The 23,813-nt window shown below is 36.7% G+C and overlaps 1 protein-coding gene across 19 annotated transcripts in view; it reads right to left on the bottom strand.

The window, feature by feature from the left end:
* The window catches only part of TCF12 (transcription factor 12), a 284,639-nt gene that overhangs the window by 3,576 nt on the left and 257,250 nt on the right, over window positions 1–23,813 (bottom strand). For 13 of the 19 annotated variants that reach the window (XM_084642023.1, XM_084642019.1, XM_084642007.1 and 10 more), the window contains 7 exons: window positions 20,054–20,127; window positions 19,019–19,090; window positions 18,020–18,226; window positions 8,510–8,624; window positions 6,372–6,543; window positions 5,054–5,286; window positions 1,381–1,534 (listed from right to left, as the gene is read on the bottom strand). In XM_084642023.1, coding sequence (XP_084498149.1) covers window positions 1,392–1,534; window positions 5,054–5,286; window positions 6,372–6,543; window positions 8,510–8,624; window positions 18,020–18,226; window positions 19,019–19,090; window positions 20,054–20,127 — 1,016 coding nt within the window. In that variant the 3' untranslated portion in view covers window positions 1,381–1,391. The remainder of the gene's footprint in view (window positions 1–1,380; window positions 1,535–5,053; window positions 5,287–6,371; window positions 6,544–8,509; window positions 8,625–18,019; window positions 18,227–19,018; window positions 19,091–20,053; window positions 20,128–23,813) is intronic. The other 6 variants (XM_084642025.1, XM_084642010.1, XM_084642016.1 and 3 more) reach the window with 3 other exon arrangements.

The raw sequence follows: 23,813 nt of genomic DNA on the forward strand, positions 1-23,813 counted from the left end.
ATGCTACTTCTTGCTACAAGTTCTTTGTAAAAGTGTGTGGAGAAATTCAGTTCTTAGCGTTGCATGAAAATCAACTGTGTTGATTTGACAGGACTGTCTTTTGGCAAACTAGAAGGGGCCTATTATAGTGGTGTGAAATGAAACAAAAATTAGAGGAACTCAGTTGGGCTTTTTATGCTTTTAGGTAGAAAAAAGAATATTTCTTCAATCTAGTTTACAGAGGAAGGAGCTGACTGATTGCTATGGAAGTGGGAAAAATATCACCGGAAATATTCTCTAACAAGGTTCAATTTCAGTGCCACCTTGATGTTTTGGAAGGTCTCTTAGAGGGTATGCAGCTACCTTGGGATAAATTCCAGGATGCTGCAGAAGGATTTGCTGCACAACTTTGACCAAAGTTAATAGAATCTATGATACTAAATCCATGGACGATACATCCAAAAATGTAATCTCTTGTCTTTGTAAAATATAAGTGAAAATAAAGGCACTGGAGCCTGACCATGGAATTAATAGCTTTGATGAGCCCAAGTAGCCAGGAAAGTATTTCTTTCAGGAATTCTAACAGGAATTTGCAGGGTCAAAAGCAGCTTTTCATTATTTTTACCAATTCTGTTGAAAAACAGACTGATATCCCCGTATGGGATCATCAACTGGAGCTTTCAAATGAATGATATAGTAACCACCTGGCTACATGAGACAATACAAACAAACACTGGTTTTTTGTGTCTTGATTCACAAAAAGCTAAAATTGTAGCCACATAAAATAGGATTTTATTGAAGAGGTTTCTAATGCAGATTGCAAAGACAGACAGTCAAGTAATGCCTGTCAGACAAGTGGTATGATTTAAATGACTGGCCTCAAGCCAAATACCAATCCTCTTCTATTTGAAATGAAAAGCCCCTTCTGACTTTTTGAGTTGCTGTGTGAATCAGCACTGGGAATTGATGAGTTGATAGTCAAACAAGTGAGATATTTATACCTCTTGACTCTGCACAATTAATCTCTATTATTTTTGGCTTATCTAGCCTAGTCATGAGTAGTTCCTCTGAGGTCACACCATGAAGGCCACCTGACTCAGGAGAATATATCTGCAGGCAACAACACATGCAAATAAAAAGAAGCTACCTAAAATTCCTGGTTCTTTGGTTTATAACTAACCCACATCTGAATATTCTTACTCGCGGCTCAGATGTACAGAAGTGCTTAGTGCACTTTAATGAAGAGGCTCATGTCCACTGGTAGCTTCAGTTACTCAGAATAATCACATAAATTGTGTTTTTGTTAGCTTTCAGACTTCAGTCAGTAAATCAAGTTACAGCCATCCCAGTGTATTGATGGGACCCTGTCCCCACACTGACAAACATGAAGAAGAGACATACCTGGCTGGTGTTCACATATGACCCATAGGGTTGGTAGTTTCACTAAGCCCAGGGTGGCTTCCTGGGTGTGGTGTTGGTGGCTCTGCCGATACGGCAGAAACTTTTTCTTCTTCCCTTCTCTTAAGGCAGGCTGCTTTGGGGTTTAGGTTCCTCTCTGTCACAGGAGAGAAAACAGCCCTTAACATCCTACGCACTGCTACCAAGAGTGGGCATTTAGCATATTCACAATAGTCCATGGTACTGAAGAAAGCTATCCATTTTGCACAGCTTCTGTTTCTGATTTTTGAAGATATTTAGGCTGCTGAAGATTCAGACAAGTGCCAAGTGGGATTTTTAAAAGTGCCTATTCATTTTAATAGGACCTGTCCACCTACATGCTTTTGAAAATTCCAATGGGCACCAATCTGTATTTTGAGGTGCCTGAACACCTTTGAAAATATGACCCTTTGTTACCACAGAAATTTGCTAAACTGAAACCAAAGAAAATGCACTTTGGAGTTTCCTTAAATGCAGACCAATGAGATTCTGCCCCTGTGCTGAAGTCCCCCTGTGCTGAAGGGCAGTGATGACATCATTCAACTTGCTGGACAATAATCATGTTATACTGCTTTTTTGCTGGCCCTTAGTAATGTGTAGGGCAAAGGCAGCTGAATTGGCTGTGGGGGTGCTCCTCATCCTCCTTGCATAGTCCTCAAACTACCCACAGTGGGTCACTCAGTTTTCAGAAGCCAGTTAGTATTGTTAGGTGGCAGCAGTGTATTCGTTGCTCTCCACAAAATTCCCACATAACTTTGGCAAGTCATACTCAGTTCCATACTTACTATCTCTGCAAAATGGGCCTAGGCACACTTCCACTAAGCCAGGAGAATGTTTGGATGGGTCATCTAGCGTGACGAGTAATTTTACTATATTTCCTTTCTCTTTAGGATGTCAGCCTTTGCCGGTTTGTACCTGGCAAAAATATTCATGCTTGTCATGTTTTTTCTCAATAAGTTTCAATGACAGAGAACTGGGTCTAGTTTTCAAATCATGGCAATTTCTTAAACATGTTACTTTGCCTGTTCTTGAAGACTGCCTCTTCCATGAGCCAAAATAAAATTTGAAAAAACCTGGAGGTTTTAAATTTTGTGGTATAATACAATCCCATTGGACAGACAAAGGGACACAAAGAATTATTAGATGCACTCACTTTAAAAAAGGAGTAATTTTAAATGTCAGACCACTACTGAATTTAATCAACATGTTCAGATAACATTTTAGTTGTCAATGAAATTTAACCAAAAATCTGAAATGTAAGGATTTCCCTCTCTCTCTTTGGGGTCTTGAGTAATAATAAGAAAGTCAGGTTTTTTTTTTTTTTGTAGGACCAAGGATACAACTGAAGAAATTACAACCATTTCATAATATGCCAACCTGCAGACCCAGCACTGAAACCCTTATCACCTTACTCCATACTTACCGGCTCTACCACTTGAGCTATTTGAAGAACTCTGTTGACCATCAGCTACAGAAATACCCTCTTGCTATTTATAATTCAAAATCTGACAATTGTGGGCAATGTGCACACATGGTGTCTCTTCTGCTCTGCTAAAATCTTTGGTAAAATCTCCCAATAGCAACAATGAGCAGGATTGGCCTCCAAATTGCTGAGAACAAAAATTGTTAACACCTTTGTTTAAGTACAACCCTTTTTTCCTACACATATAGCTGGTCTGTGAGTTTCAAGAAGGCTCACCTAAGTGGAAGCTTTGAAAGGTGATGGCAACCATTATTTAGCTGGTGGGAAACAAAAATATATTAGGCCAAACTCAGAGTTTCAAAACAGTGTAGTTTTTATTTTAAATTGACCTGTAACTCAAAAAAATTATTTGATGAATTTTTGTCCTCTTTTATAGAAATAATCTGTTGCCTTCAGAGAAAATATAGTAATTTTTCAGGTAAAATCAATTTTCCAAGCCAAAGTTGCAAAGGGGCTGAAACAGGACTTCATACTGAAAGCTGGCTGCAACCTTAACTATAGAGACACCATTGCCTTGCCATAATAACTGTGTTCATCCAGTGTTCTCTGAAGGGAACTTAATTTCATTAAAAGCTGTATCAACAAAACTATGCCTAAAAGTAAGATTTCAAATGTTTCACACAAAGTACTTATGCTCAGTGTCATTATTCACACTGTCACTTCTAACACATATTCTTCCAGTGATTTTTTTGATATACCATGCAAAATACTACTGAAGGTGAAAGTAAAAATGAGGTGTAAGTTGCCAATATAAGCAGCAGACTACAGTAGGTGTCATTTAGAGATACAACACATTAAGCAAACATGAAAGTTGACATCATCCACACCTGCAAGACGTTTACACTCATATTGGAAATGCATCAGATGAGAAATACAATGAAGGACAGTTGTTCAACCAGCCCAAAGGGAGAAAAAATGAGAACGCTCACCCAATTCTCTTAGGCATCAACCCCACAAGGGAGACAGGTGGCTCAGATGTCTGTTTCATCATTTCTTTGCCATAAATGTAAAAGGAGCTTACACATTAAGGTCAACAGTAGCTCCATTAACATTGGAGAATGGAAATGTTATCAAGGACTATGTTTATTTTTCAACATAACCTCTACAAGGGGCATCTAAAAGATGCCACAGATGTGTATTTGTTGATAAGAATTAAGAAAAATGTACATTGCAGAGACAGAAGTAAAAGAAAACCAAGTATAACAGAAGCAGCCGTGTTAGTCTGTATTCGCAAAAAGAAAAGGAGGACTTGTGGCACCTTAGAGACTAACCAATTTATTTGAGCATGAGCTTTCGTGAGCTACAGCTCACTTCATCGGATGCATTCAGTGGAAATGAATGCATCCGATGAAGTGAGCTGTAGCTCACGAAAGCTTATGCTCAAATACATTGGTTAGTCTCTAAGGTGCCACAAGTCCTCCTTTTCTTTTTGTGAAAACCAAGTACATTTCTCTAGTTGTTTTCCTTAAAGTCATATCAATTTACAAATAACTCGCTTTCTCACCAGCTTGTAGTGCATGTTATTTCCATTTAAAAATTCTTTTTTTTAGAAAAACGTGAATTGTGAAAGACAGAGGAAAGGAGAACATATGAAAAATAAATCATGGAATTAATTTTTTATATATTTTCTTGTATAAAGTATACAATAAGTAGCTACGGCATTACTCATAGTAATGTATACTGTAATTTAAACTTAATTAAATCCAATCAAACTTACTTGCCTCTTATAGAAATGTGTAGGACTAACCTTAAATTACAGGACACCCCCCCCCCTTTTTTTTTTGCTAAAATTTCTATACTGTTAAATAAGCATATGTTGCAAATCAAAGCAGGACATTCCTCAATCTTTTCCATAATGAGTCTATTCTGGATGCATAATGAAGAGATGGCTCCTTGCAAAGGAGCAAACACAGGATCAAAGGATCCTAAACCTATTTTATTTTGAACAGTCCCTTGGTTTTCCCAAAGTATGTTAACATTTTTACATGAAGGCAAATATGTTTCTAATAAATTGTACATCTGGTTAGTTGCTGTGTGTGTTAGAAGAAAAATGCAAATGAAAAACATGATGCATGCAGTAAAGGGGACTGCAAACTGTTACATGAGTAAAACAACCCCTAGCTGTGACAGCACAGTGGTAGGTAGCCTACTAACCTCTGACTTGTTGCTCTAGACTGAGGATGACTGCCACAGCCTGGTGAAGAATAAGCAGTTTTGTTTGTGGTTTTTCACTCTTCAGGTGAAGCTGACACATACGGCCAAGTTCTTTAAATGCCTCGTTAATATCTCGTACACGCAAGCGTTCTCTAGCGTTATTTGCCATTCTCCTCTCTTTCTCTCTTTCGATCTTCTGTTCTGGGTTTAAGTCTTCATCTTCATTAGTACTGCTGAAAAAAAACAACAGGGAAGATAAAAGTTTTATAGATATTTTGGAGGTCAGGATCCATTTTAATAACAGGTATAAACATCACAAGTGTGCTTGGCAAATGACATGGCTAAAATATCCATATTAGATCAAAATTCCGATTTGATTCATTTTATGCTGGTATATCCATTTAACAGTGGAAGCATAGAAATGGCCTCATCTGAAAAAGAAAAGTGACCATTTCAAAGTGGCACATATACACAAGCAAACTGATAAAAACATATATATATATTGCTGCTGCCATTCTTGCCACCTTCAGTTTTCCCTGAAAATATGCGTCTCGATGGCTTTTACATTGCTAGCTGACTTTGAATTAAATAAAATGTATATGTACGGTGTCCACAGACAGCACATTCTTTCCAAGAATAATGGAGGAATACGCCTCACCCTTGGCGAAGCAATGGTACTTATCGCAAACTTGCTGCCTACTCATTGGTCGGTGGACTTCCCAAATTCAGAGTTCCCCAACCATTATTTCAGGTCTGCATAAAACATCTGTAATAGATTTTGAAGCTTTCCAACATCTCAACTGCATTAAAAATTATAAAATAATTTTCAACTTAATAAATTCATACGTTTATGAAAAATATGGTTCTTTCCTATTAAACATTTGTGCAGTTTTCAGAAACTTTCCCTTTTTTATCATCCATTGCAGATCCAGTGGAAGTTTTGTGGCTAAGGACTTCTTTATCACTCCACTCCAAACTGTGATAACTATATAGCTGCACACAGTGTAGAGAGGACTATGATTAACTTCAAAACTGTGTAAAAATAAGATTTCAAAATCTTCTGCTCACTCCTCAGTGCATTATTAAAATGCCAATGTGTAAAAATACCATGTTCTGCCTACTGATATATGCACATTAAGTCAACATTTTAAAACACAAGCTTGTTGATATAGGACAAAAAGGAAGCTTTGAGACTGAATCTAAAGTTACCAATGGTTTACAAGCTCTCGCTGCTATTGGTAAGGACACAATATGCAAAACAGCCTGCACTTTAAAAAGAAGCAGAGTAGAGTCCTTTGCTGGCATACCAAGATCATACCTCGTTCTTCCTCTCGATGAAACTTTGATATCCTTTTGGGAGGATTCATCATCTGATTTCATGTCATCAGATGAGGGAGGTTCGTGTATATTTTCATCCTTCTCCTTATGTTCTGACTTGATTTCTGCTGGACCTATGGCCACAGACTGGCTCTGCAAACCACCTGACAATGCTGCAAACACACACAGCTCAGTATAAATAATACTCAGGAGAACAGCCCCCCTTCATGCTGGAAAATATAAGTGAATCGCAAGTGAGTTTCCACCTTGTTGTTTATTAAGATAGAGAAGGGGGGTGGGACAAGCTTTGGAGAGGCCTGAAGGTTAGGGTGCGAGGTTGCATGGTAAGGAAGGTGAGACAGGGATAGGCAGGGAGTGACCGTTGAAGAGGACTGGAGGTGAGTGGAGAAGAAGGAGGTGGGGTAGGAGGTCAGTGGAAGGAACTGAGCAGTGGCAGTGTGGATATGAGAAGGGTTATGGGGACATACTGTACTTGACTTTTGTGTTGTGGAGCAAACAAAAGGAGGTAGCAATCAAAAGGAGTGGTTGTCAGAGGACTGCATATCTGGCAGTAACACTGTAACCTTTTGATCTACCCCACTAACAACGCACATGAGCTCTCTCATGGAAGAGAACCATTAACCTCAGATAAATACACTCTTTGGAATTTATTAGACGAAACTTATTCGATAATATAATTGGTAAAGTTAGACAGAAATATTTCATAAGTTTGTGATTATGTCTCTGAATTTGACCAAATTCACTACTGTTTGTTTTTAACTCTTAAGGTAAGATGTACCAAATTCAACTGCTACTATATCATTTTCTCTGAAGAACCCTTGATTTTGGAATTCACTCCCCATCCTCTTGCTCCAAAGTAACCTAAACTTGTTGACCTTCAGAGCGTGTTGCAAGATCATTTACTTCTCTGGCATTTGGGAGGGACTGAGATGTTTGTGGGTGGCCGATGAATTTTTACTTTCCTATATTCAGAGGAACGGCTGGTAGATTTATGTTCGGGGTTGATCTATTTTGACTATCATGCTTTAATCTTTGAGTTTTGTATATTTAAGCTATAGGCAAGTGCCTAGAGCTTTCACATATCAGCACTCTAATTATAAACGGAAACGATTTACAGTACTGAACAAATCATTTCTGTCCACTGCTATGCATGAAACCTAGGTTTAATGCTCTATACACAGAGTGCGAGGCTCTGGGAAGATTATTCAGTATTTAGTGAAAAACGTTTCCTGGGGAATACAATGACACAAGACATCTGATAGAGAATACTGGATTGCATTTCAGGAGTATTATTTGGCATAGAATGTAGAGGTTTGGTGAAAGCATGCATCAGCATGCAAAAGCTTGTGTTAGGATTAAGGCAGCTTCCTGCAGAGGGAGAAATATACATCAGCTGTTAGTGATAGAGCTGATGGTGCAAAAACAGTGGAAAAGAATGTACGCAGTTATTGATCAAGACTCCTATATCAGAGCTAGTCACAGCACAGCTATTTGCAATCTAGCAAGCAGAGCTGACAGAATAAGGAGAGCAGGACTGGATCTATATGATGTGTTTAAGCTCAATATATACAGTTATATTTAGTGCAGTAAGCAACTCCTGCACATTAAGTATGAAATGCAAACCCCAAACAGCACAGGCATGCTGGTGCATGAATTGCCTTCTTTTGTATGGCCTACTTTCCAAGCTAAGAATTGAGGAAGCCTCCCCACAGCACTTTAGGGTTTTTGTCTTTATTGGTCATGTGTTGAAATACAGGCTTGTTGTGTATTATAAAAATCACATTTGTCAGATTCCTCTGGCTGATTTACAAATGGCAACCAAGCGCTGCAAAGGGGTTCTAGCCAGTTCACTTCAGCTGGAAGAATCGTGGCTGTAATGTGAGGTCTCACATGGAACTTGGATCAGGGAGTGGCATGAAACAGGGTTATCCCTGAATTCCTATAAGAATCCAGAGCTTGGTGAAATGGGTAATCAATAGAAATTAAGTCATAAGTCACAAATTACGTGCATCATCCATTTTATCTATGTATTTATGCATATTTACCTAAATCTATAGCATTCTTGTCACTGGATTATTAAAAAGCCTAATTTACCACTGAATAGTACAGTACAGTTACCTCTGTAATTGTCTTGTGTTTTATTATTTAGTTCTGTGCTCTGAGCAGACACTGTACTGGGCAGGACTGAATGGTTGCTGTTGAGGCTGACACTTTCTTCCCGATGAGTTCCAGCCTAAAGCAAAGAGAAGCAAAACTGTTCCCATCACCAATTTAATCCAAGGAAATAATCCATAGTCTAAATTTGCACTCAACATTGATGTAAAATACGGGGTGTTTCTATAATAGAAAAACAACACCTGTAAGTATGTTGATAGAGTGTTAAAGCTTTTTTAAAAATCAAGAATTGTAGTCTAAAATAGTGTGAAATGAGACATTAATATGGACATACTAGAAAAGGCAGATTTTCTTTCAGGTGAAATATTTGTAAACTGTTGCCTAGTCTTTTACATAGTATACAAAGTGTTCCAAAATTCCACACTTCACATATCCAAGATTAGATCTACTGATGGATCAACTCATGTGAATAAAATTGTGCACATGCTTAAGTATTTGCAGGACTGGGGCCTTGAGTCAGCAAAGGAAAGCTATAGCTGAAAGAGACTATATATTGGACTAAACCACTGGATTACACCATACTGGATTAGATAACTGTTCCAGGCAGTGACCAAAACCCAACTATAATTGTACAACAGCCTAGCAAATTTTCCAGAGTCATACCATGGAACAGGGATTTTTTTTTTCTGAAGCATAAGATTTGATATCCATTGGCTTAGTTTGCGTAGCTGTGAACTTTAACAGTCATAAAATTGTGTTCTTTAAATAAAGTCCTACTGAATTAATGGCCTTGACCTCATGTGCCAGGGATCAAAAATCAGCTAAACCCTTGTTCTTGTTTTATGAAATAAGATTAAAGAAGAACACGATCTATTTTCACAATACCTTTATGTTATGTAAGTACTCAATAAGTACTCTCATTCTCCTTCTTTCCAGGCAAATATGGTAATATCTATCAGTCACATTACAGTATGTAATCACATGAAAGAACAGCAGTCTCTATCTTCATTGTCCCTCTCAGGACCTTTTCAATCTCTACTCTTTCTTAAAATGAGGTGACTAAAACTGAACCTACTTCTAACAGATGTGTGCCTAAAGATGAGGAGTCTTAAAAAAATTAATTCAAGTTTTGCATAAACTTGGACTAATGATACTTAACACCTATGTATATGAGCGAAGGATATACACATTTATTCACTTCCGATGAAGTGAGCTGTAGCTCATGAAAGCTTATGCTCAAATAAATTTGTTAGTCTCTAAGGCGCCACAAGTCCTCCTTTTCTTTTTGCGGATACAGACTAACACGGCTGCTACTCTGAAACCTGACATTTAGATTTTTGTTTTTAGCAGGCAAATTCATTAGAAAACTGCTACCCAGTAATGAAAACTCTTCATTGCTATCCATTTAAACACTTTTACCTTAAAAATTTACATTTTAAAAAAAATTATAAAGAGGAGATAATGAAAAATGCAACCTGAGTTTAAAATCATCTGGAAAACTTGCTTATTAAAGCTTCTAATTTCTTGACACACAAGCCTTGGGAAACATTTAGTTTTAAAACAAAAACCAAAATAATGCAATTAACAGTAAAAAAAACTAAGAGGAAAAGACCAAGGTTACGGTCATTATTTTATACTTACAAAAATTGGCTACAGATGAGGCTTTTTATTGCAACAGTAGCAAACATGTCAACTAGAAGATTAAGCCTTTAATTAAATAGGTTTATTGCCTGGAGTTACACATGAGAACCACTGTTTTTCAATAAATCCTTCAATCCTAGTAAACTGCTGAGCTTTGAATCCCTCTTGAGTAATTAATGCAGCTTTTACCTTTCATGTCTTAGTATGGGTTTTGCCCAGAGAGAGATAAATACCCTTATGCAAGTTTATCCTTTGTTTAATATACACTGTTTTCTATGAGCTAACACACAGGAACAAGAAAGGAATTAAAAAAAAAAAAAAAAAAAAAGCAAGCAAGCAAGCTAATACCAGGTCATTCTGGTCTGTTATTTGTATCTATTGTTTTGTATCCAATAATCCATCACACAAAGCAAGATAGCTCGGCACTATTTACAGTGTATTTGCTGAGAACATGCATTATCTTTTGTATGTACTAGTGTTTATTTATGAGAAAAGTTCTACTGGAGATACAGTCATCTCAATCCTGCTCACTGCAGCCAGTGCAAATTCTGTGATTGATTTCAGTGGGAGCACGGGCAGCCCTGGGCTCTGAAAATTCAGCCTACAATACAAAACAATCCTCTTCACAAAAAGAGAACGTGAAACTCATTCTTTAAAAAAAAGTTTTTAATATAAGACTTAGCTATATTCTGCCCTGAAGGTTTTGTGCTTTTTTCATTCTGGTTATGCTTAATCCTAACACATGAGGGTGCTTTTATTCAAGCTACAGACATCAGATGTCTTCAGGGGCAAGTAAGCTCCAAAACCTATTTACAAAAAAATCTTCAAGCAATGTACAAACATAACATAACAGCTGACAGATTCTTGGCAACTTTAAAATCTAGCGATAATCTAAAAATGACAGAACAATAGATCAATTCTGACAAATTCAGAAAATAGATTGGAAATTAAAAAAGCTGAATCTAACACTAGGTTCCAGTACCTGGAAATGTATGCTCACAAAATTGAAGCAAACAACTGTGGCTAATGAGCTTTGCAGAAAAATTTTACTTCAAGTATTTCATATTATTAAATTGACCAGCACATCAAAAATGTGTTCATTCTGGTCTCAAGTATGTGATTTAAACTGAAGATATTAGACAAATTTTAAATCAAGATTGGATGTTCTCCTAAAGGATCTGCTCTAGGAATTATTTCGGGGAAGTTCTATGGCCTGTGTTATAAAGGAGGTCAGACAAGATGAGCACAATGATCCCTTCTGGCCTTGAATAATCAACTGAATTAAAGTTAACAGTGAGAGATGACAGTTGTACGTAGTTGATTAACACACAAGTTTTCAAGAACAGTACAGGTAGGTGAACTTTAATTAACTTTAATTTAATTTAAAGATAGAGCCCCAAGAAGAAATGCTTTAGATCCAATATAACAGCTTAATTTTATAAATTGTACTCTGCTGCTCTCTCTCTCTCTCTCTCACAGCTTTCATATTAACCAGAGAAATCACCCTCACACACCCAAACACTGGAATTCTAATTAAAGGACTGATTCTGGGAGGGTCTCAGCCAGAATCTCCTAAAAGGTGCCCAATGCCTTCAATTCCCACTGATTTCTATGCACGCAGTTCATCAAAAGGCTTGGGCCCCCTTAAGAAGATGTGAAAAGCTTGCAGCACCTTAACTTTCCTTTGTAACTGAATCCTAACTCAAATGATTTCACCTTTTCATCCCATCAGCACGTTTAATGCTTTCTTTGGGCTGTGTGTGTATGTTTTCCCTCTTTTTAGTAAACGAACATTGGGATATTTTTAGTAATAAACGCTTCAAATACAAAATGTTTGTTAAGACTCTGCAGTTCTCCCTAAGACTGTTTCAGTATGTTTTTTGCATTGCAGCTACAAACACCAGTTACAGAAATACACTTAAAATAATATCTTCATAAGAAAAACAAAAACATTTGCATAGCAGTGGAAGTATTTACACATGTATCACAAAACAAAACAACCCCCCCCACCATCCTGTTATATCACACTACAGCAGAATGGGACTTGTTTGAAGCACGCAATCTGGAATATTTCAGCATAATGAAGTTAGCAGAACTCTCTCTTTGTAACTTGATTCCTCTCACAAATGTTTCTCTTCTATTTCCTGGAAAATTTAACTTTCACAGTCACTGTTGTCCCTTTTAACCCTTGCTCACCATATCCCTTAAGCTTTTACTCTAATCTTTATACCACATTAGAATGGGACTGTCCACATGCACAACAGGTGTACAAATAGTTCTTTGTCTCAGTAGAGCGGCCTGCTCACTAAGGCCAGATAGGATGGCGTTTTAATTGTTTGGCTCATTAGCATACAGCTGACAGCCTGCTATTTGAGTGAGGAGGGTTGATCCTCATGCAATACTTGTCTAAATTTCAATAATTGTGAACCTTCTCTTCAGAATAAAAGTCAGACTCCAAAAAATGACATAATTTTGCCTTGTGGATTCTCCTTCTCCATTGCTGTACTTACACTATGACACTCACGGAGGGATTTGTTTTCATTTAGTTTGATCAATGGGTTTAGTTCTCACAACAGAAAAACGTTAAGTCTAATGAGTTGCTCCACAGCAAGAAGAATAAAACAATGGCAGACAATGAAAAAACCTGCATGTGAGTAAAGGTGAACTAATTCTAGATCTCATTCAGTCTAGCTGTGTAAACAATAGTGCATGGACTATTGATTATGCCAAGTACGTAACTTTAATCCACATCTTGATTATTTGTGCATCCCGAGGCAATTCTCCTAATGTAGTTTATTGAAAGAGGTGCTCTATTATACGTAAGGTGGTGCCAGTGTGTCCATTATAATGGATTTGCAGGATTTAATTTTTTCAAGCAAAAAAGGATTGTTCTGAACTTTAACTTAGACGTTTTCATGTTTACTTCTAAGTAAACCTTAAAGATACTTCAATTTCCCTTTATATTCCATTTTTATATATTGAAATCAGTTGACCAAGACATGCTTTATGACTCTGTAACTGAAAAACAGTTTAAGAAAAATCTGGGAAGCAAATCAACCTAAAATGTAATACAAATATCTTAATATTTTTCAAAGTAGTTTAGGTATTTACCATGTGTGGTAGATACATTACTTTTTTTGTTATCTACAAAAGCACATATTTTCACTAAATTGCAAACCACAAAAGCTCCCAAAGACATGTTGAAATCTATTGGGTAAATGAGGGTTTTAAAAATGCTCTTTAAAAGTATTTACATGATATAGAGCAATTATTATGGGTTACTGAGTGAATAATATTTATTTTAAAATGTTTCTCAATACAGGCATACATGGATAATCCATTCATAACATGATTGTAAACACTGACTACTTAATCTAAAGTTTCTTATAGTTAAATTTTAAAAAAATGCATTTGCAAACTGATTTGGATTAACCGGATATGATTTATGAATTTAAATAGTGGGCTGTAGTAATCCTAAAGGGCCATGGAGAAAAGAGGTTTTCTGCAAAGTATTTTTGATGATATAATTAATGAAAAAGTAGATGAAACATAAAAACTGTGTTAGACTATCCTAAGTGGGGAAGTTTTAGAATGATATGTAGGAAAATAAACCCATCTCCTGTTAAGTATAGTTTTGCTTCACATGCTTCACTCTAAATATTAAATTCAAACCATCAGGAGGCATAACTCACAAAAGCTGGGAAACTGAGAATTAGTCTTCACCTACATAGATAGGCCAGAGAGTTGAGCTGGACAACGTATCAGAGGGGTAGCCATTTTAGTCTGTATCCACAAAAAACAACGAGGAGTTCGGTGGCACCTTAAAGCATTTGGGCAAACGCTTCCGTGGGTAAAAAGCCCACTTCTTCAGATACATGGATTTTTTAGCCAAGAAAGCTTATGCCCGAATAAATCTGTTAGTCTTTAAGGTGCCACTAGACTCCTCGTTGTTTTTGAGCTGGACAACTGTACTTAAGGACAGTTAAACTCTGTTACGGTTAAAGCAGGTTCCAGCTCTGGTAGAAATCTGGACTAAATGGTTTTCGAACTACATGACCTGGTCAATTTGGCCACAACCAAGTTTAAAGTATGCTGAGTGCAGATGTTAAACTCAGCAGACACACCTGATGGAGCTCAGGAGTCAAAATTCTAAACTCAGCCCCAATTCCACAAGTTGTTCTATGTGAATATAGTCTCTATAGAGTTGCACTGACATCAATGGAGACCTGTGCACAGGCAGGGGTTGGACTGGACAGAGCAGCTTGGGGCCTTAAACTGCCCTTTGGTGAAGAGGTATTACAGCAGATATGGTATATCCTGCAAAGATCACCCACTCTTCGGAGATTCCTGTTGCATCTGGGAACTCATACCCAGTGAGGCAAAATTCAGTTATTACTATTATATTTATAGTTATTGACACTCTTGGCAGCCATCTTCTATCTGGACCAAAAGAACCCAAAAACCCCACCACCATTACTGACTTGATAAAAATATTAAAAAGTAACAACAGAGTGAGCTAAGGATTGATTTTCATCCTTAACTCAGTTTCCTGGCTTTTATCAATCCATGCTGTGCCCTTTCCATTATATTACAGACCAGTAAACAGAAAACACACTAACTAGCCATATAATATTTGATGACTTTTAGTTATTAAAACATTTCCTTGAATAAAGACCACAGTAAGTATAATGGACAGCCCTGCAAAATAGAAACTAAGGACATTCAGAGAGCAGGAAATGAAGCCAACTGGAGTTTTAAAATAAACCTGGCTCAAAAATTAAGCAAATGTTAAAATAAAACCATGTCTGGCTACACTAATTACATAAAAAGGAGTTAAATTACTCATTTCCTAGCTTCTTCTGCCAAGATCATCTTCTTCTAGGGAAATTTAATTTATTATTATTATTAAAGAGCTAAAACGTCTTGTATTCAGATTTTGCAGAAGATGAGGTTTCATTTACTGCTAAATCCAGATGAACATAATTCGTTGGGTAGAGAAATACATTCCAAATCATAAAAACCTTATCAATGTTGATTTCTTCCATTAACATATGCATTGTGTTGGCTGATAAAAGCTTATTATTTCCTTAATGTAAGTTTTATGGAAGGTTCCTCCAAAAACATAACAGAGATATGCCACTACGTGCATCCGACGAAGTGGGTATTCACCCACGAAAGCTTATGCTTCAACACGTCTGTTAGTCTATAAGGTGCCAAAGGACTCTTTGCCGCTTTTACAGATCCAGACGACCATGGCTACCCCTCTGATAAAAGAGAGATTTAGTTACTGAATAAGCAAACAAAGGCCCATCTCTTAAAACCCAGTACACACATCATATAAAACTCTCTTTCTCTATCATTAGAATTCTTCCTCCCGTTTGCTTGTGTTGATACCATTTAAAAATAAAAGAATGATAAAATAAATAAAGCTTTCCAAATGAACAGATTGTAGAATACTGCATCTATGGCCTTCCTATGTATATGTATGGACCATATACATTTTGGTCACTACTGTACCAAAAGAACAGCCAGTTGGTATACCGCTAAGCCTAGATGCCAACCTCTGCTATGCACTTTCTTGTTTTCCTGCCCAAAATTACATTTGCTGCTTTATTCTTTGGATTTTTTTTTGTTTGTTTTAGATGGATGGATAGCAACTCTCAATCAAAAATAAAAATCCAGTACAGTATTACAGAGCTAGTCTACAATCACCACACAACCACGTTTAAACAATTTAAGCCGATTTCCTGAGGAGCTGGTTTATAATATAGTTTGGCCAGCAATTTTCCATTGGTACATATTTTGCTAAAACTTTATAAAGCTAATCCTAGCCTAGTCTAGAACACAACTTTTTAAAAAAGCATCTCAATACACTTTGGCATCATCTACACTTGACTGACTATGCCCAGTTTAGTGGGAAATTCAATATGTTTCTAACCTATATATTGGGCCAAAGTTTGCTGTTGGTTACACTAGATTTATACTCATAACCAAAAGCAGCACATGAAATATTTTGCTCAAGCTCTTTTGTTCGAACCCTCTGTCTCTCTTTTAATCCTGCATTTTGTTTTCCAACTGGTTAATTTGTTACCCCTCCACCCTTTTGAAAGATACCTCCACAAGGGAGCAGGGAATTAGTTTCCTGCTCTACAACAGCCATCATATCCGATATATTCTGATGCACTCTAAAATGCTTTATGATGGTGTATGGCATTTCAAAGAATGTGCTGATTGTTTGAGCATCTTTAAGGTGGGCAGATGTCGCCATGGCTCAACACAAATCACGGATCAGCCACAACTCATACACATACCAAAACAGGAGGATATACTAACCACGTAAACAAATTCAGAGTGAAGAGAAAGATCAGAAGGTTTCACACCCCAGACAGAAAAATCTCCTTTGCTAAAACAGTATTGTCACTGCAGTTTCAGAGAAACACATTATTTCAACTAAAAGGGCTACAGTTTTCCACCATAAATACACAACTTCAGTCTCTATGTACTGGAATACCATAAAATTCTCCCTTTTACAGCATTCCTTAAATGCATGGGCAACATAAAGAAGAGAGCATTCTAATTTCAAAGATTTTATACATAACCCGCTTCATTACTTAAAGCCTGTTGTGAAATGATGGGAATGCCTGAAGTTGCATATGCTGCTGAACCGCCCCCTACTCCCCTCCAAAAAAACCCAAAAAACCCAAAAACCAAACGTTTACAGGAAAGTACCTCTTTTGAGGTTTACTGCACTGGCTCTAAAATTAATATAAATGGAAATCTGACCTCTGAAGGAGAACACATGGAACTAATTCTGTTTTATAGAATACAAACCCTTAAGCAATTGGGGTACCTAATTATTTTGATGATAGGTGAAATTTTACCTTGATCACCCAGTACCCAGCTGTGAATCTGTTTTATAATAGAAAATTTCATAGCATGTAACTGGTCTTTAAAATTATGGTGTAAACATGCAAACACATGGCACACCAAAATAAGCATTTTAAAAAATTTTTTTGTTTAAGCTTGGGGTGGGGGGAGGGTGAAGGAAGCAAAACGTTATGAGCAGATTTAATTTGCTATGTAGTGTAATGCTTTCAACAAATATTTTTGATCTACAAAAGAGTTAATGCCATTTTTCTCAGAATGGTTCACATGTTAAAAAGAAACTAAAAAAGATAGACTGAATTATTTCACTCTTCTTAAGGATTAATCTAAAACTGGTTTCCTCTTGATTGTTACTTACACTACAGCTGTGCTCAAAACCCGTTTTCATTTGGAAAAAAAAAGAAGTTAAATTTTGAGTCTGTACACACTATGGTTCCACATTCCAACAGCTTCCTTCCAGTCTTCTGCCAGCATCTGCTATTGAAGACTAGTTCCAATTTACAATAAACAGCTTTTCCAGACCAGAACGCTTGAAATTCTGTCCTTCTTGACTGCTTTTCCCACTCAATCTCCCTATTCACCATTTCAAGGAGAAAACTGTTCTGCCAATTATTACACATCTGGAAAAAATGCATGTATAAGCTCAAATGCTCTCAGCAGAAAGTCTCAGCTTTCTGCATATGGTCACAGCAGGATTTTATGGGCCACTGACCAGGCCAAAGTCTAAGTTTTTCTCCTCTTTCCCTCCATGCCCCACCACCCAAATCCCCTCTAATTGGAAACCAGTAGCAGGTGCAGCAGTCTGCCATTTCTTTTTCTACCATCAATGCACCTCTAGTATTCTTGATAAATTTCACAGAAAGTGTACATTGCACAAATTCCAGTCAAGCTGTAACTTTTTAGGCTCTACCATGATTTAAAGAGATTAGAAGGCAACCGTTACAGACAAAACACTTATTTATTAATGTGTTTTTAAAAAAATATTACCATTGAAGCTTGTCGATTGGTTGTGACAAGGCTAGATGCTCCATAATTTGAGTTTAGGCTTCCAATTGGCCCATTATGGGATGGCCCCAATAAACTATGTATGTCTCCATGGCCACCTGACAGGCTTGTTGAAGGCCCCACAGCATGGTTTCGTAGCACATGGATGGCATCATCAAGTCTGTCCAAGCGATCCTCCATTCGAGACTGCTGTTGAGAGTTAAGAGGAGCACTAAAGGTCATTTATTATATACATCTGCTTAATTCATTATATTGTAATGGTTTCTACTTTGGGAGATATGCAAGACAGCAAATGAAATGCAAAATGAAAAAGGAAGGCTTCAGAAGCACCTACTAGCACTATAAATAAACTGGAAAAAGACTAAGATATCTAGAGATGTGAAATGAAAGCCATCTCAGAAACAAAGAGGAGATTGCTTCTTAAAACAAAGCTTACTATAAGGTCAATAATGCTATTTAGTTTCTACTACACAGCCTGAACAGAAAAAAAACCCCAGAATGAGTACCAAAACTAAAAAGCCTTGTAGCACATGAGAAAAAATATAAAATCAGTATCACCATTTGGGCAAAAATTCCTAATGAGAATTCAGAAAGGTAGTGACCTTTTTGAGGGTATATGGTTACAGAAGCCAGATACAGGTTTAGCCCAAGGCTTTAAGTGATTGTGTTCCAAATCCAACTCTACACAAATTCCAAAATTTTGTTATAAACTTCAGAAATTAAATGTATGAACATATGTTGGAATATTTTCCCTAGTAAATGCACAAATTCTGTACACTGCCACAAAATAGTTCTCTATGTCTATCTTTATTGTTTCTCTAGAGAAATAAGCAAAGATGATTCTGGTCTTGCAGTGCTCTAGAAACTAAAATGGCAAAGTGTTGGAGGCAAAAGACTGGACACACACTGTGCTAATTTAAGATTTTAATAGAAATATGTAAGTAGAAACACAAAAAGGCACCATCTGAAGAGAAATAGTACCTCACAGACATCCTTTAAGAAGGACATTGCATCTTGCAAATGCTCGTGAAGTTGCTGCTCAACTCGATTTTTCTGGCAAAGTCAAGACAGAACAGGAAGCAAAGCACAGGTTAAGATTAATTCAAAAAAGAGGTGAGGAAACAGCTGATGTGCATGTCAGCATAAAATGTTAGTCAAGTTAATGCAACAGAGATCTTATTAAGGTATGAAAAGGCTAAATGCTCAACACTGCAGTTATAATGTTAGCATTCTAAGATGCACATATTGTTTACATATAATTGCAAAATGTGTGAAGAAAAGGAAATTGATTTCTTTTATATTTATTTCTGTTAGTCACAGAAAAAAGGAATTATATATTTTTGGAAACTAGAATTATTAACAACTAACCAAAGCCTTGCTCAATATTCTATCAGTTCTTTTTCCCCTTCCTGACACTGTACCAGCAAAGGAAAGACAGCAACTAAAACCCTTCAGAGATTTTTCAAACCTATTACATGCAAATTCCTCCCATCCCCCCAATACTGTAGTTTCTTTCCTGTGTTTTCTTCTGTATAGAAAGTCTGTCCTTTTCAGTACAATATAGTAATTAATGTTCCCCAATAACAATAAGTTAATAATACTTAAATGTAAAAATGTCCAATTGTAATACGTTAGTCATAGTATAATGAGAAAAAACCCATAGGATTACCACATAAGAAAAAAAAAGTAGATATAAATGCAAAGATATTAAATCTTTACTCTACAAAGTGAGCTTTAGATAAGAATTAGCTATGGGTTTGTGAAAAGGTACTGGAATCTCATAACAGTGTTTTAGCACCAGCTGTCCTTAGGATAGAAGCCTGATGCCCAAGGAACAGATGGTGAAAGACACACCCTACATGTCTTATATTGTTCAATTGAACCAGACCATTTGTTAGCAAAGAATTCATTTGTAATGATATCCTACTGTTTTCATTAATGATATGCAGGATTTATACAAAAATGAACCTTCAACTGTTAGCTAGAAAGTAATATGTAGCTTCAAACAATTCTTACCAAAGAGTGGAGAGAGTTTTCATAGTTTGGAGATGAGGGAGCTTGTCCTCCAGTCCTAGACCACTGACTGGCCCCTGCCAAAATTGTACAGGTTAACACACACATTTATGAACCAAACATACACATTTTAACATCGTGAAATTACAACATAATTTGTATGAAGACAGGGTAATTTAAGGGTTGGCAAAGGAGATCAAGTTTCTTCATTTTTCTTTGTAACTGACCATTTTCAGATAACTGGCACCTGCAATTTTAATGTTTCTTGTTGATGAAAAGATCCCAGGTACTGTTACTTATTATATACAAGTTATATTTTCTGATTTTCAAAAAAGCCAGTGGACTAATGCAGTTAATTATACCTGTGAAGCTCCTGTCTCTTCCAAGTATCATGATAAAAATGTTATTGAATTTTGTTTTATATTAGTGATGTGCAATTATGCCCTTGTGGCAGTTAAGAGTATATACTAGTTTATTTATAACTAAAAATCAGCTGGGTGTGGAACTGAAGATAAAAATTGTTTTGTATGTCATTTCTCCATGACATCTCTCATTAAGTTGCAAGCGTTACTTTGCTTTGTTTTATTCTAAATTAATTTTTTCCATCTACTCCAACTGAAATCTTTCTGTACACATTACGCATGTCACATTTAGGAAGCTAAAGATAAATATGATCTGGCTGTTATCTCAGATGTATTTAAGGTAAATTAGAACAAGTTTCATTTCAGCTGAAGAAAAACAATTCTTTATCTATGAAGCAAAGTAGCAATTTTATTCAAATTACCCATATATTTATTGCAAGTTTAAAATATAAACATTCCAATCTGCCATATAGAATATTCATAACCATGTACAATTTAGGAATAAATAGATATGAACTGCAATGACTGAAAAAGAACTTTCTAAACACAAAGCCTGACGTAGTACATGTATTTTTCTCATCAGCTAACAATGCATCTTTTATAAAGGCTACATGTATTTCTATGTCCATTAAAGACAGCTTCCTTTTAGCCATACAAATGTAATAATAAAGCAATTACATTAATAAATTATGGACATACAATCCAAAACAACTCATTAAAGGAAGAGCCTGGGGCTCGTTCCTTTAACAACAGCCATAGCTCTGTTCCTGGAAAACCGGGAAGAAGTTTAATAATGTTATAGTTCCTTTGTTCAGTGATCCACAAACAGTCACCCTTTAAAACAAGGGTTTCATTTAAGAAAAGGACTGCTTACTGCACAACTGCAAAAACATCTCAGATATCTCCTTTCAAAATTTAAGTTAAAAAGAGGATCTCTGATTTCATACAAGCACCTTTCTGCCATGACTGTTCTAGGATTTTCTCTCAAAATAATTATCAGAGTACCAGAGTGTAACCACAAATTTTCACCTCGTACAGCTATTCTTGGTCTTGCATCTATAATCTCCTCAGCATTACCTGTCACATCCTACTTTTGAGGATAATACTTAGTTAAATCTTACAAAAATGTTGTCTAAATATCTTCCAGAATTTTTAGGCTCAGCTCGAGGATCATACCAACCCAATGCCAAAAAGCCATTTTAGGAGACAGCAACTTCTTATGGAAACCATTAATTGCAGCTTTAACAAGTGCCAGTTACTGATAGGAGGGAATGAGTACACCACTCCCTAAAGTAGTATTCTAAATATTAGTCAGAAAGGAATAAATAAAAGCAGAATGTAAACTGAAAACCTCAGGAAAGAAAGCAGCCTACTTATCTAATCAGAACATGAATCTTCTAAACCTGCACATATTCATCTAGCGTTCGATGTACTACTTCATTTTGGACAACAGAGGTGTTGTTCACTATAATTATGCCCAGAGCAAAACTATTTGGCTGGGACCCCTCACAAAAATATCTGAGTGCAACCTGCAGTTAATGCAACCTGCACACTTCTGGTAATAATGGGGGACTTTTCAATATTACTGGTGTATTTTGTTTCCATGGCCATGTAGGTTGCCAGATGGCACTCATTTCCTGCTTGCCTCTCCCCACTCCCTCTTACAGAAGTTTGTTCATGAAAAAGCATTCTGGCACCACTAGCCCTGCAATTAATAACTACAGCTTTTGGTGCAGCACCCACATAACAGTAGGAAAAAACAAATAAGCCAAAGAAGTGAAGATTTCCAAGGATCATATATAACAACCCCAATGCTGTTGTTTTCACCTTCCCATCCCAGCCTTCCCCAACTCCTTACCTTTCAAACATATGTTGGAGCCAGCAATGGGCTTCCCCCCGCCCTCAGAGTTCACTGAGTGAATGCCTCCAATCCCATAGGAATGGATTCTCAAAATGCCAGGGCTCCAATCATGCAAATGTGTACATGTGTAACTTTACACACATGTTATAGGTCCATTGATGCCATGTTGAAAAGTCATGCATGTGAGCCAGTTTTTGCAGACTGGGATTCAATTCAGGCAAGGGAAGGTGAGACAGAGGAGTTACCACTGCTCATGATTTTACTGTTAGTTCACAATATTTGGTGTTTTTCTTAAAGCTCCAGCTCTTGGAGTCTTCTTGTTATGGCAACTCTTTTTGTAAAGACATGAGCATCTCTAGTCCTGTTGCTGTTGCAAAGAAAAGTTTGGGAATGTGAACCTAAAGACTCAAAAGTCAGAAGGCAAATAAAAAACACTAAAGTTATCATTTTAAAAAGATCTGTCAAGTTTTAAGGCAACCTCATTATTTCTGAAAGCTTGATCCCTGGTCCCTAATTAGCAATGAAAGAATGAATGAGTTATTAGTTACCCAAGCCTAGAATAACTAGACTAATAAATAAACAAGGCCTTTTAATTATATAAAAGGGAAGAGAGGTGAACTCTAAGAATACCATTAAATGTGTCAGCAGCCATTTTAGATTTGGCAAAAAATATCACTATTCACCCTATTTCACTGAAACTATTTTTTGATTGGGGTTTCTTTCCACCAACGATTATAACAAATATCAAGTTTTTTAATACACTATTCAGAAAACGCTATTTTTTATTTTAGGATACTTCATGTGTTTACTTTTTAATACTTTTATCAAGTCAGTAATGGTAGTGGGGTTTTTGGGGTTTTTTGATCCAGATAAAAGATGGCTGCCAAAAGTGTCAATAACGATAAATATAATAATAATAACAACTCTGAATTTTGCCTCACTGGGTATGAGTGGCATAGCTAGGAATAGGACCCAGCATTCCTAACTCACAAGTGAGGGTAATTAACCATTGGAACAACTTATCAAGGGTTGTGATTGATTCTCTATCACAGGCAAATTTAAAATCAAGATTGGAGGTGTTTCTAAAAGAGATGCTGGTCTCTCCCCTGAAGAGGATCCCAGTGCTATTTGGTGGAACCTACTAGTGGGTTACCAATTAGAACCTAGAAATAAGGCTGGAATCAGGTTGGGAATACTGGGGGGCTCGCCAATCACTGCAGAATCTAGGAGACAAGGGCAGTGGTGCTGGGGCAGAGTCAGAAGTGCAGGGACTCAAGTCTCCATTCCCCAAAACTGAAAGTTAGTTCCATTAATGAAAGTCATTCAAGAAAGTCTACAGTGCTCACAAAGATTAAGTGGTGTGGAATCCTTAATCAGGAACCCCAATTTGGATCTTTTTCACAGTAACTACTTTAAAATGTTTTACTTACTCTCCTCTATCCACAAAGCACCCCCCTTTCAAGTTTTGCCTCGTTGTTAAAAGATAAAAAAATATATACTGCATAAACTTATAGGCTCTGACCTGCCATGTCAGCAGAAC

Source organism: Lepidochelys olivacea (genome assembly GCF_965140295.1).
Source record: "Lepidochelys olivacea isolate rLepOli2 genome assembly, chromosome: 10".
NCBI lineage: Eukaryota > Metazoa > Chordata > Testudines > Cheloniidae > Lepidochelys > Lepidochelys olivacea.